Below are 14,756 nucleotides of genomic sequence, written 5' to 3'. Positions count from 1 at the left end.
GGACTACTCCTTCCTCCCAGCAGTGGCAAAGTAGCTCGTGCAGTGGCTTAATCAATGCTGGTTTTCCACATTTGATAGCTTCGGGCGGGATGCTGTCACTACCTGGTGCTTTGTCGCATGACACATTTTCATCCTAAAGGTTTTCCCATACATCTTTGGGGTAATTTTGCTGCTGTCAGGTTGATAGCTTTTAGGGACTACAGTTAGTGTATTTAGTATGTCAAGTTAGTGAATATAGTATGATGTATACAGTTAGCGTATATAGTACGGTAAATACAGTTAGGTTATACAATTAGTGTATATAGTATGGTGTATACAGTTAGTGTATATAGTATGGTGTATACAGTTATTGTATATAGTATGGTGCATATAGATAGTGTATATAGTATGGTAAATACAGTTAGTGTATACAATTAGTGTATATAGTATGTTGTACACAGTGTATAAAGTATGGTTTACATAGTGAATATAGTATGTGTATACAGTTAGTGTATTGAGAATGGTAAATACAGCTAGTGTATACAATTAGTGTATATAGTATGGTGTGTACAGTTAGTGTATATAGTATGGTAGACCAATCAGTTGTTCTCTCCCTGAGTTTGATTATGACTTGGGTTCTTTAAGAGTTGATGCAGCAGATATTTGAAAACCAATTTCCTGACTGGATATTCAGCAAAATGTATTTTCATTTGAAAATTGATTTCAGCACTAGTAAATTATCAGGAAAAGTAGATGGAAATTATTATAAATGCTGCCTATTTTATTTTAAAACAGTGATAAATAGTGATAGACTGAAACTAAAAGAGTGGAAGGGAGGATTCCATGCTATGTTCCATCAACTCCAAACCCTATTGGAAAACGATTTTGGGTTCAGATACGTTAGATTTATGAAACAAAGATTGCAGCATAATGAATTCATTTTGCAGGTGCCCAGGCCTTGCCTGCTGAAGATCATCTCAAGAAACAAAAGAAGTCAGGACTGTGGCCAGGTCGCAAGAAGAGTGCAAAGGTTTGTCTGACAGTTATGACAATGGTCACAAGTAGAAATGTTTTAGCATTAATATTTCTTCTTGGAATAGTTTTTGTTATCTGTATATATTTATCTGGCAATTGAATGGCTGAACATTGATCAGACATAATTATATCCATTGGTTGGATTATGCTATCCATGCATTTGGTTTGTATTCCTGGAATTCACTACAAGACTTTCAAAACATTGGTTTTACACAAAGCAATGATAATTACATTATTAGTACTCTTGGCAATGTTTTTTGTTTATTTAACCTCCACAAGAGTCATAGTAATGGAATGCAGATGTCACTTTCATGCTATGGTACAAGGCTTACAGCTAGCTTAATTTCTTTGTCACTGGCAACACCATTAGGTGCAATGGCTTCAATATCTGATAGGATTCTCAACTACTTTACCCATCTTTGACCTTTGCAATTAGAACTCACGTTGGTTAAACCAGTAGCCTTGGAAAATAATGGGGGATCAGCCTAACATATAGAATGAACACAGATCTTTTGGTGCAGCCTGCAAAATCTTGGATCTATGATGGAATATTGGCACAACTTGAAAAACAAGCTGACATAGGCAAGTAATACAAATTACTGGTGGAATAGTACCAGCACCAGGATGGGACTGACATGCCCTGGATATAATTGGAAAGAAACAAGAATGCAAAGCAGAGAGACATTGAGTACAGGGACCATGTAGAGATCCCTAAGTCAGTGCATGGTCAGCCAAGAGTAATCACACTTTCTCAACGGGAACAAAACCAAACAGTACTTTATCTGGGGTTCCTAGTCTTTATTTCTATTATAGTGCTGAAGAGGTATTTAAAATAATGGATTTTAAAATTAGTAACCTTTCCATGTGGACATGAAGTGCCATTTCTCCCATGGCTGATCAGACATAAACAAGATTAATGACCTTGGGGAAAGATATGCTCTTTTGTGTGACATCATTGGTCATAGAAATCTGCAATAGTTGCCGAAACTGAGGACAGATGGCATGTTGTCTGCAGCTAGTGAATGTGTTGAATACTTTATCATTTCCAGATCTCAGTATAAAAAGGAAACTGACAATTTCTCAAACTAGATAAGAGTCAAGCCAGTACACCATGTTAACACATCAGAAAAACATTTCCACAGAGGAATTAACCCCAATCTAACTTTTACATCATACTCTTCATATGAAATGATAATCTTACTATATCTGAAAATCAACGATCCCTTGGACATAAAACGAGTCATGGAGGTAAATAGGCTTAGTTAATCAGAGTATAGAAGAGTGCAATTACTAGTGAAATCCACTCATAATAGAGAGCAATTACCTGTGAAGTCCACAAATAATAGAAAGGGTGATCCCAAATCACAAAGTCAATAGTTTGTAGTGCAATTACCAGTGAAATCCACACATAATAAAAAGTGTGATCCACTATAACAAAGTCAATAGTTTGGAGTGCAATTACCAGTGAAATCCACACATAATAGAAAGGGTGATCCCCCATCACAAAGTCAATAATTTGGAGTGCAATTACCAGTGAAATCCACACATAATAGAGTGCAATTACCAGTGAAATTCACACATAATAGAAAGGGTGATCCCACATCATAAAGTCAATAATTTGGAGTGTAATTACCAGTGAAATCCACACATAATAGAAAGGGTGATCCCACATCACAAAGTCAATAATTTGGAGTGCAATTACCAGTGAAATCCACACATAATAGAAAGGGTGATCCCACATCACAAAGTCAATAATTTGGAAGTATAATGTTATTGGGCTTTACTTGCGTTGCAGATGATTCATCCTTCAATGAAGTTCTGTTTCCTTGTATAATGTTATTGGGCTTTCCTTGCGTTGCAGATGATTCATCCTTCAATGAAGTTCTGTTTCCTTGTTTTTGTTGTTTAAAGATGAGTGGAGTCATACCAACGACTTACAAAAATGGTACTAACAGCTGCCTTGCTTGGCGCTCAGCATTAAGAGGTTAGTGTTAGGACTGGTCGGCCTGGTGTCAGGATAATGTGACTGGGTGGGACATCATGCTAAATGTCTGCAGCATGATGCCTCAGTGCTAGACATCACTATAAACTGTCACACTGCAGACATCGTAGCGATATGACTGAAAAATTGTTAAAGCTACACAGTTAGTCATATAGTTATTGCCCTTGTCAGTTATATAGTTATTGCCCTTGTCATTGACATTCAGTTGTGTAGTTATTGTCCTTGTCATTTACAGTCATTTATATAGCTATTGTCCTTGTCATTGACAGTCAGTTATGTAGTTATTGCTCTTGTCATTTACAGTCATTTATATAGTTATTGTCCTTGTCATTGACAGTCGTTTATGTAGTTAATGCACTTGTCATTGACAGTTTGTCATATAGTCATTGTCCTTGTCATTGACAGTTATGTAGTTATTGCCCTTGTCATTTACAGTTTGTTATGTAGTTATTGCACTTGTCATTGACAGTTATATAGTTATTGCACTTGTCATTTACAGTCAGTTATATAGTTATTGTCCTTGTCATTTGCAGTCAGTTATGCAGTTATTGCCCTTGTCATTGCCAGTCAGTTATGTAGCCAGTGTTTTTGTTATCTGTGACTGCCTTACATTTTACCTCTGTGATAGTTCAACTCTCAAAATGTAATCTGTCCTGTATGATATATACGTACTGCAAGTTACAGGCATTAATCAGGAAATCTCTGTCTCTCTCTCTTTGCAAATCTTGCTGAAACATGGTGGAGTGGAGTCGCTTTTTTAAGACATGTCTTGGTGGAGTGGAGTCAGATTTATTTTTCACGACGTGTTATACCAGGCAATCTAATAACCGAGTCTTTTTACCACTTTGGAGTCCATATGTTAAATATGATTTTGATCAGACTGCTAAAATCAATGTTATCCAATGTATGGAATCCTGTTATTACACATCTACCCAAGTCAGCTGGATGAAATGGTCATGTGCAATTTTATGCAACCCAGGTGAGTCTACTTGGGTCTCTTGTGTCCTTAAATGCAAGGGTTAACGGATCAATTATTTGCACTTTGATCATTATTATAAAAAATGAGACAACATAATTTAATACAGTGTGTACAGTCTTAAAAATAGATACTAAAATTTAAAGTAAAAGCACTGCAGACTGCTAAAGACAAAATATAATATTTTGGAAGAAAGAAAAACACCATTTTTTTCGTTTTTCATTTTGTATTTCAGTATATTTATGGTGGATTGATTATTTTTATTATAACTGTATTTTAGTTTCTTTACAGAGAATTGATTATTATTATTATTATAGTTGTATTTCTGTATATGTACAGAGAATTGCTGTTATTAAAATGCCCTTCACTTTAAATAAAATAAATTGCCAGTCTGCAGAGAGTCGGGTTCATAGAGAAATTAATTTAGAGAAATTTTGCTATATGCAAGTTTTAAAATTGTTGTTTTGAAATTTAACTAGCTCACATCTGAATCAGTATGCACAAAATGTCAGTAACTGAAAACACACTGGAAACGCAAATGTTGTGATGAATGGACATGCTATAAATATTTATGTCAGAGATGAAATAGGGTTGTTTGTCATTACATATTAGGATGAATGGACTTGTACCTTCTATAAATACTTATGTCGTGATGAATTTAGTGTCTTTGCCATTACTCATATTTTTCATCAATTTATTCCCAATTATTTAGGGCAGATATTATGAGATCTGTGAGAGATACTTCAGGCAGATCCGCTCTTATCTGAAAGACAAACCGACCAGATTTCACCTGGTTGATGAGGACTTTGCCATTGACAACACTATTGTAGACAGCAACTTGGAAGATTTGAAGAGGAAAATTGTAGAGGTGGCATCGCAGCAACCATACTGGGGGGAGGAGATACCTGCGCGTTGGCTCCCCCTGGAACAAGACCTGATGAAGCGAAAGGCTGCTGGAGTGAAGGTACACATTTCCACTCAGTTTAAAACATCTATGCAAAATATTTAATTATTGGATTTGGAAATGCTTAACTTTGTTTTTCACACTAAGTCTAGCATGATGAATGCATATGTATATTTTAGGACTTAAAGTTACACCACGCTAATATTTGGTGATCTTGAGGTTTGAAATTGCAGACCTGCCAGCCCTCATGATTTTCGACTGAATTTCATGACACTAGATAGCGATTCACACTGGATGCAGAAAATCACAATTTCCCTAATCTCAAACGGCTTAAATCAGGAATACAATAATTTGCCCTGTAGCAAGTATTTTAAAATTCTTAGTCTATATTTGGAACAGAACTGTTACAAATACTTGTGTATAAGTCTGGGGCCCAACTGGAATTGTCTTTAAATGGCACATGTACATACTCATAGAATCTGTAATTAGTTTTAGGCAAACTCTAAATGAAGACCACTTTTTTAAATGTAGGAATTTTTGAGATGTTGAAAGATTTACATATTTCTTAATATGTTTCAGTTCTTATTGTTCCCCATTTGTGCTGACATCACTAATCATTAACCGTTCAACGTCTGAATTAATACTGTTTTGTAATTAAGCTACACTCCCCGGCCGAGTCATACCAGAGACTTAAAAAATGGTACTAACAGCTGCCTCGCTTGGCGTTCAGCATTAAGAGGTTAGTGTTAGGACTGGTCGGCCTGGTGTCAGGATAATGTGACTGGGTGGGTCATCATGCTACATGTCTGCGGCATGATGCCCCAGTGCTAGACATCACTATAAACTGCCACATTGCAGACATCGTAGCGATATGACTGAAAAATTGTTAAAGCTATTTTAAAAATCAAAATCACATACACATACAAATTTAAAAGTTGGGAATTTGCACATGGGCTTGTTTTGTTGCTTACATTATACCCGTCAAACATTTACTATATAATAATAGTACATGTATGACAGATAAATTATACACAACGATGTGAGTAGGCATGTGGCAGAGACGATGTGAAAAGGCATACTGCTAGGAAAAAAGATATTGTGAAAACTAAGAGCACCCAGCAGATTTCAGCTCTGGAGTACTTTCGGTCTTTGACTCAAGACCTGCAAACTACCATTGCTGAACCATTGTGAGTTTTCTTATTGAAAATAACCTGCCTTTCTTTGATGGAAATCAGCGACATTGAAGCAGTATTTTCTATTGTGAGCAAAAATAAGTTGGACACTAGGGCCTCCTTAGGTGTGAGAATTTGCAACAATTTTAGTCCCCAAGATCAACCACCAGGCAAGAAGTCAGAACTGTTTTGAAAACAAATTTACCATAGCCAGTTGAGTAAGTTCAAGACTGCCACAGACAAATAGCATTATTTTTTTGTATAAAAAGTGATTTGGCTTCAAATAAATTTGTACATATATATATTGTGAATATTTTAAGTTTATTTTGGATTTTGATATAACGCATGCTGACCATCAAAGTGTAATGGTATAATTTGCACTAATTGTGTTCAAAATTCATTAATGTTTATCTTTTCATGGATTGGGAGTCAGGAGGGTTGCCAGCTCTAGAAAATGGTTTCATATACACTTCTTTCTGTAAGCGTTTGAACCAAACCATGGCTATTCCCCCACCCACCCACCCAAAGCTTGCTTGAAATCATACATTTTTACTTGTATTTTATAATTTATTGATAAACCTGTGTTCTGACACAATTTATACAAAACTGGTCTACATTACCAATTTGTGCCATGCATAAATGGAGTCAAAAGAGTGAAAATTATAAAGTTTTAGCGTGATGACATAAAATAGATTAGGTGCCAACACTCAACTTCGAGGGTTTTATAATATTGTTAACATTCATGACATGCTGTTTCCAATTACAAGAAGCACACATGCAATGCTTCGATTATACCAATGGATTATCGTTGGAAGTACATTTTGTTGATGACAGATTTATAAGACCTTGTGCATTGAACTACTTTTTTTCTGTTTGACCTACAATACAGGCTGTACAAGACCTTGTGCATTGAAATACTTTTTTTCTGTTAGACCTACAATACAGGCTGTACAAGACCTTGTGCATTGAAATACCTTCATCTTTCAGACCTACAATACAGACTATACCAAACCTTGTGCTTTGAACAGATTTTTGTGTCAGACCTACAATACAGATTAAATAAAACCACATGCTTTGAAATACTTCATCTGTCAGACCTGCAATACAATCAAATAAAACCATATGCATTGAAATGCCTTCGTCTGTCGGAACTACAATGAAGACTATACCAGACCTTCTGCAGTGAAATACATCCATCTATCAGAACTACAATGAAGACTATGCCAGACCTTCTGCAGTGAAATACATCCATCTGTCAGAACTACAATGAAGACTATGCCAGACATTCTGCAGTGAAATACCTTCATCTGTCAGACCTACAAAACAGACTATACAAGACCTATTTTTATATGTACACTCTCACTAAACTATTATGATACCGCTGTCATCTGTATCCACACAGATGAAGACCTATTTTTATATCTACACTCTCACTAAACTATTATAATACTGCTGGCATCTGCATCCACACAGATGAAGACCTATTTTTATATGTACACTCTCACTAAGCTATTATAATACTGCTGTCATCTGTATCCACACAGATGAAGACTTAATTTTATATGTACACTCTCACTAAACTATTATAATGCCACTGGCATCTGTATCCACACAGATGAAGACCTATTTCTATATATACACCCTCACTGAATTGGATGCTACAATGGCCATCTGGAGAATAGTTTTGTATGTGATGTCAACTTCGTTCTTAATTAAACTGGCACTAATCTTATGTTCATGAAGGCCACCACAGTGTTGTTATCATTTAGGAATAAGAGAGATAGTTTCAACACTAGCTGCTTAACAGGAAGAAATGGAATATTTTGAATTCATGGAAATTATTTTCAGCCATTAGAGCCTTAATTTCTTGGAACTCTTTTCACTCACTAAATAATAATTCAATGATTCATCAACAAGCAGATATTTAAACTCTAAATTTTATGAATTTGTATACACATCAGGCAAATACGTTATGAATTTGAGTCCTATCCCCATGATTTAACAATAATGCTAGACATGGCATTATATCTGTGTGACCAGTTACCACTAACCGTGCTTGGCATGGCCTCATAAATGTGATCAATCATTTTTCAGCTTATTACACAAAACGTTTACTTTTGTAACTATTCTTTTCACATTTTCATCGAGAACTTTAGTGTTGTGTCCCAGCTACATTTATTGGATTTCGTGAGTTGCCTCCCTTATATAATGCCAACTAACCAATAGCGTTTAAGAGCAGTGCAATGTATGCAGGTTGGAAATGGTGGAGGCAGTTGACTTTAAAAGGATACGGTGTGCATTTAACATTGAAAGTATGACTGCATACCAGAGAGACGCTACTACAGGTGTATTTGCTTATTTATGAATCCATTTAAATTATCTGCTCCCATGGTCTTGATCATGTAAGAACAGTGTTCAAATTTGAACAACTTCATTTTGAGTGCATATGATGGTTTGCTGATACATAACATGAAATTCACAGACCCATGGCAGATAAATATCTGCTCCAACCTCCTAAGTGTAGATAGGCTAGTGAAGATGGCCTGTCCTTAATGTTATCCATAGTTAAAATGGTGTCATAGAGGAGGCCTGTCATTAATGTTATCCATAGTTAAAATGATGCTATAGAGGAGGGCTGTCATTAATGTTATCCATAGTTAAAATGGTGTCATAGAGGAGGCCTGTCCTTAATAGTATCCATTGTTAAAATGATACCATAAAGGAGGCCTGTCATTAATGTTATCCATAGTTAAAATTATGCCATAGAGGAGGGCTGTCATTAATGTTATCCATAGTTCAAATGATGTCATAGAGGAGGCCTGTCCTTAATAGTATCCATCGTTAAAATGATGCCATAGAGGAGGTCTGTCCTGAATGTTATCCATAGTTCAGATGATGTCATAGAGGAGGCCTGTCATTAATGGTATCCATAGTTGAAATGATGCCACAAAGGAGGCTTGTCATTAATGTTATCCAAAGTTCAAATGATGTCATAGAGGAGGCCTGTCATTAATGTTATCCATAGTTCAAATGATGTCATAGAGGAGGCCTGTCATTAATGTCATCCATAGTTAACATGATGCCATAGAGGAGGCCTGTCCTTAATGTTATCCATAGTTCAAATGATATCATTGAGTAAGCCTCTTCTTAATGTTATCCATAGTTCAAATGATTCCATATAGGAGGCCTGTCCTTAATGTTATCCATAGTTAAAATGATGCCATAGAGGAAGGCTGTCATTAATGTTATCCATAGTTAAAATGATGCCATAGAGAAGGGCTGTCATTAATGTTATCCATAGTTCAAATGATGCCATATAGGAGGCCTGTCCTTAATGTTATTCATAGTTCAAATGATGCCATAGAGGAGACCTGTCGTTAATGTTATCCATGTTTAAATGATGTCATAGAGGAGGCCTGTCCTTAATGTTTTCCATAGTTCAAATGATGTCATAGAGGAAGCCTGTTCTTAATATTATCCATAGTTAAAATGATGCCATACAGGAGGCCTGTCATTAATGTTATCCATAGTTAAAATGATGGTATATAGGAGGTCTGTAATTAACAGTATTCATCATGTAACAAGAAAACTGGGTGAGATTTTCGGATTCGCAACAGAACACCTTTGACGATAATATAAATACAATGTTTAATAATGGACGACTTGAATGAGCAATTAATTATGAATATGTGCATGTATGCATAATCCAAATATTGGATTTAATTAACATAAGAATGCACAGAGTTAATGATGAAAAATAAAAATAAATTAATTTAGCAAATACAAAGACAAGGGGTGAATGGTTCACAACGATTTGACAATGAAACGATGGATATAGTTTACTCGGGTAGTAAACACTAGAATGTTTCTGATGTACTAAAATGAATTCACTCATGTAGCGAAATTATGATGATAAAAAAGGGACAGATATACAACTGTTCTTTACAGTCCCAAAAGATACACTGGGTTTTATGAACCCCAAAATTAGCCCACGGCTAACAAATTACATGTAAGGAGATACACTCCATCATCAGTACACTTTGTTCCAGCTCCACGACTGCTACAGTTCAGCTTCACAGCTGCTACGTTTAATTCATGTTGTTGGCTTTACAGATTGCACCACATTGACTGATAACTTTGAATGCTCAGGTCACTCTGGTCACTCTAGACACCTTAGATACTCTGGACACTCCTGACATTAGACTCTCCGGACACTCCGAACACTTTGAACACTCAGAACATTAGACCCTCCAGACACTAGACATCAGACACTCCAGATACCCCAGACATTAGACATTTGAAAATATATCCAATACCGTGTACTATACATGACACGGGCATAATAACGTAATGATGTTATACACGGTAAGTTATATAGATTCCATTATCAGCACAATAAACACAAAATGACAGGTCCAAACATAAACCTAACCTTGCTTGATACGAATCCTAGTATATTAAACAGTTCTTAAAAATGTAGCTTTATATTACTAATATAAATACCTTGCTAAGTCACAAACAAAAAATGCATGCATTATACTGCGTAAACCAAAGCTACATAGCAAACATTCAAAAATAAATGTGGTAATACAGTAGTTATCACTTATAGACTAGAAATTAATAAACTTACATACCTATACAGCTGAAGATGTGCAAGTCCTTGAACCAGACTGCTGGCTGACAAGACGTATCCGTATTGTAAAGAAATGTACATACGGTGAGGTATTTATGCACAGACATAGTCTGTGCATTATAGGCATTCGGTTCGTCCCATCGAGAGCATTTCAAAATACGACACAATATACATAAATCACCATTGGGTATCGTTGTACACAAAAAATGAAACCCGAGTATATATATTCAGTAAATAAAAGACTTTAATCAATTCAGTGACGCATAGTTCAAAATATTGCCAGTATTATAGATTTCATTATTATCAAGTTCATATTTGCTCTTTGTAATACACGCCAATGTAGCAAGTTTGATATTGAAATCAATGTCGCCATAACATACACATGTATACATTGTTGCTGGATGCACAGCATAGCAATGACTGAGTTGGTCAATCCAACCATGTCAGTTCACTTGGATATTGACAACATCATCAATGCTTACCTGTAGCATATAAGCCAGGATGCATGACACCTGACTAAGGTGATGAAGCCAAACTGTAATCTCACTTGAACATTGGCAAGGTCATTGTTGTATCATGTAGCATACACATCCAATATGTATGACAGATGACTCACAAGATTCATTCACACTGTAATCTCACTTGGATATTCATCAATGGCACATTTAGGAAGCATGACTCATGACTGAAGTGATCAAGAGAAACAGTAGCCTCATTTGGATATTGGTATGGTCATCAATGGCACATTTAGGAAGCATAAAACTTCACTGAAGCGATCAATAGAAACAGTAACCTCACTTGCAAAGTCATACATATAGCTTACATCATATATTTTAAGGATACCTGTATACAACTAAGGTGATGAAATCAAGCTATAGCTAATTTTGATATTGGCAAGGTCAACAGTGTAAATCTGTTGCATATGTATCCAGGATACATGATATACACAAAAGATATCAAAGAGAAACTGTTAGTTTACTTGGATTTCTGTAAGGTCAAGTGAGGATACCTATATCTTTCTATACAGTGAATATACCATATAACAATGGTGGCACAATAAGCAGTTTCAATCAGATAAATATTATTTTTATAAATTCAATAAACCAATCAAACTAAAGGCTTTTGTCAACTTGTAATTGCAGGTGATTTCTCGCCTAGAGGTGGAAAAAATGAGTAAGGAAGGAACTCTCCGAATAGAAAAAAGTGAAGAACTGGATTTGTTTCTGAGATTTATGCATGAAACAGGCAAAATCATCTACTTCAGGTGAGATTGAAATAGTTAATGCTTTAATAGTCCTGTATTGTAGATGATGCAAGGTGTCTATAATTCGAACAGTGTATTCTAGTCATACTGACAAAAAGTTTCAGTTTCAGCAATTGAATACAGTTAAATGACACATCAGCACCATCCTAACTATATAGTTCTTCAAGTGAGATTAGAATGGTTAATGCTTTAATAGTCCTGTATTGTAAATGATGCATTGTGTCCATGTTTCTAACAAGTGTATTCTAGTTTCATACTGACAAAAAAGTTTCAGATTAAGTCAATGAATACAGTTTAATGACACATCAGCACCATATACTTCCGAAAAAGTTTAGGCAGGGAAAGACATGCAAAATAAAGATGATGGCAAAAAGGGTCAAATCCTGAAAATATCAGATGTAGAGATGAATTACATTCATTTAAAAAAGTCCGAGCCCTTCTTGGATGGAATATCACGTCATCATAGGATGTAATCCACGACAACCATGTTGGTCATTCTGTATTTATCTTCATGTCTGTACTTACTGTATCTCTTACTACACAACATAATGGAGGGTACATCAGGCATAGTCAACATATTCAAGTATGTACAGCGGGTTGCAGACCCTTGATCTACATCCTCATGTCTGTACAGTGGGTCGCATCTACATCCTCAAATATGTACATATTATATCTCTTACATCCTGTAGGGTGCATTAGGCCTTACTGTACAACATACCAGCTGTATTAGACGTAGTCTACATCTTCAAGCCTGTACCTGCTGTATCTCTAACAGTACACCATACTGGAGGGTGTATTGGACATAGTCTACATCTTCAGGCCTGTACCTGCTGTATCTCTAACTGTACATCATACTGGAGGGTGTATTGGACATAGTCTACATCTTCAAGGCTGTACCTGCTGTATCTCTAACAGTACACCATACTGGAGGATGCATAATTAGGCATTGTTGACATATTCAAGCCTGAACCTACTGTTTTTTTGGTTCACATAGAGGCAATTATAATTAGGTAATAAGCTGAGTGAATCTGTTTTGGATATGTTATACAAATAACATCTATTACAATTACATAGTACACTGAGTGAATGTGTTTTGGATATGTTATACAAATAACATCTATTAAAATTACATAGTACACTGAGTGAATCTGTTTTGGATATGTTACACAAATAATATCTATTACAATTACATACGCTGAGTGAATCTCGCTATGTTTACTTTACACAGACAGATAACATTAATTACAGTCAGATAACAAGCTGAATAAATTGGACTATGGATATTTTATACAGATAAATAACATCTATTGCAAATAAATAATTAGTTGAGTGAATCAATGCATATTTTATACGTACAAAAAATCTATTACAATGAGATAATACGATGAGTGAATTGGACTGGATATTTTATATAAATAAATAGCATTAATTACAATTAAATAATAAGTTGAATGAATCAATGAATATTTTATATAGACAAAAATTCAGTTACAATGAGATAATACAATGAGTGATTTGGACTATGGATATTTTATAGTGATAAATTGCTTTATTATAATGAAATAATAAAATGAATGAATCAATGAATATTTTCTACAGGCAAGTAGCTTTAAATACAATTAGATACAAAACAGATTTTTAGTATGGATATTTTATATAGATAAATTGCATTAATTACAATTAAGTAATAAGTTGAATAAATCAATGAATATTTTCTACAGACAAATATCATCAAATACAGTTAGATAGTAAGCTGAGAGATTTGGACTATGGATGTTTTATACAGACAAATACAACCAATTACAATTATATAAAAACCTGATAAACATAATTTGAAATGGTTTGTCTGCCTCATTTGTTATTGTGCAAATGCTGGATTAATTTCATGTCATCTCTAATCTGCGTTATCATACTGTCTCACACATAAGCCTAGTACAGTATTACTTGCCACAAATGCTCTTGGGATATTTTTTCACACATAAACCTACTACAGTATTACATGATTTTGGGATATTTTCTCACACATATGCCTGCTACAGCATTGCTTGTCAAAAATGATGTTGGGATATTGTCTAACACAAAAGCCTACTGCAGTATTACTAAGATCATGGAAAGTTCCAGCTGCAAAGAGCTCTTCGAGATTACTAACAAGCTAATGTCAGGCAACAAATCAGCACCACTTCCAACTATCTTCTCTCCAGTCGACCTTCCGGACATGTTTGCATTTTTTTCCGTGATAAAGTACACACCATTAGAGATAAGTTTGACACCACAATTTCATTTGACTCGTTGTCACCATACAGTTGGGATACAGAATTTGAGCGGCAACCATTAGCAGCATTTGAACCTGTCTCTATGGATTTCGTACGTACAATCGTGATGAAAAGTGCACCAAAGTCATGTGAAGTTGATCCAATTCCAACATCACTGCTGCTTGAGTGCTTAGATCCAATATTGCCTTCACTAACTGATGTTATTAATACCTCTTTCTCATCTGGGGAATTCCCGTCATTTTTCAAAACTGCCATTGTAAAGCCTCTGCTGAAGAAACCAACACTAGACCAAAACGATTTAAAGAACTATCGCCCAGTTTCTAATCCTCCATTCATTTCAAAAATCTTAGAAAATGTTGTTCTATCCCAGCTTGTATCTCATCTAAATTCAAACAGTCTTTTTAGCAATGTACAATCTGCGTATCGCCCTTGCCACAGTACTGAAACTACTCTTTTAAAAGCAGTTAATGACATTCTCTTTGTATGGATAGGGGAAAGATTACAGTCCTCACCCTCCT

The 14,756-nt window shown here is 35.3% G+C and overlaps 1 protein-coding gene across 2 annotated transcripts in view; it reads left to right on the top strand.

The window, feature by feature from the left end:
- The window catches only part of LOC149787116 (uncharacterized), a 153,259-nt gene that overhangs the window by 105,439 nt on the left and 33,064 nt on the right, over window positions 1-14,756 (top strand). For both annotated transcript variants that reach the window (XM_089977631.1, XM_089977630.1), the window contains exons 8-10: window positions 927-1,009; window positions 4,705-4,956; window positions 11,844-11,965. In XM_089977631.1, coding sequence (XP_089833757.1) covers window positions 927-1,009; window positions 4,705-4,956; window positions 11,844-11,965 — 457 coding nt within the window. The remainder of the gene's footprint in view (window positions 1-926; window positions 1,010-4,704; window positions 4,957-11,843; window positions 11,966-14,756) is intronic.

Source organism: Sinohyriopsis cumingii, chromosome 12, assembly GCF_028554795.1.
Source record: "Sinohyriopsis cumingii isolate HCF-2022 chromosome 12, ASM2855479v2, whole genome shotgun sequence".
NCBI lineage: Eukaryota > Metazoa > Mollusca > Bivalvia > Unionida > Unionidae > Sinohyriopsis > Sinohyriopsis cumingii.
Note: the sequence above shows the minus strand (reverse complement) of the source record. Positions and strands in the feature narration are given on the sequence as shown.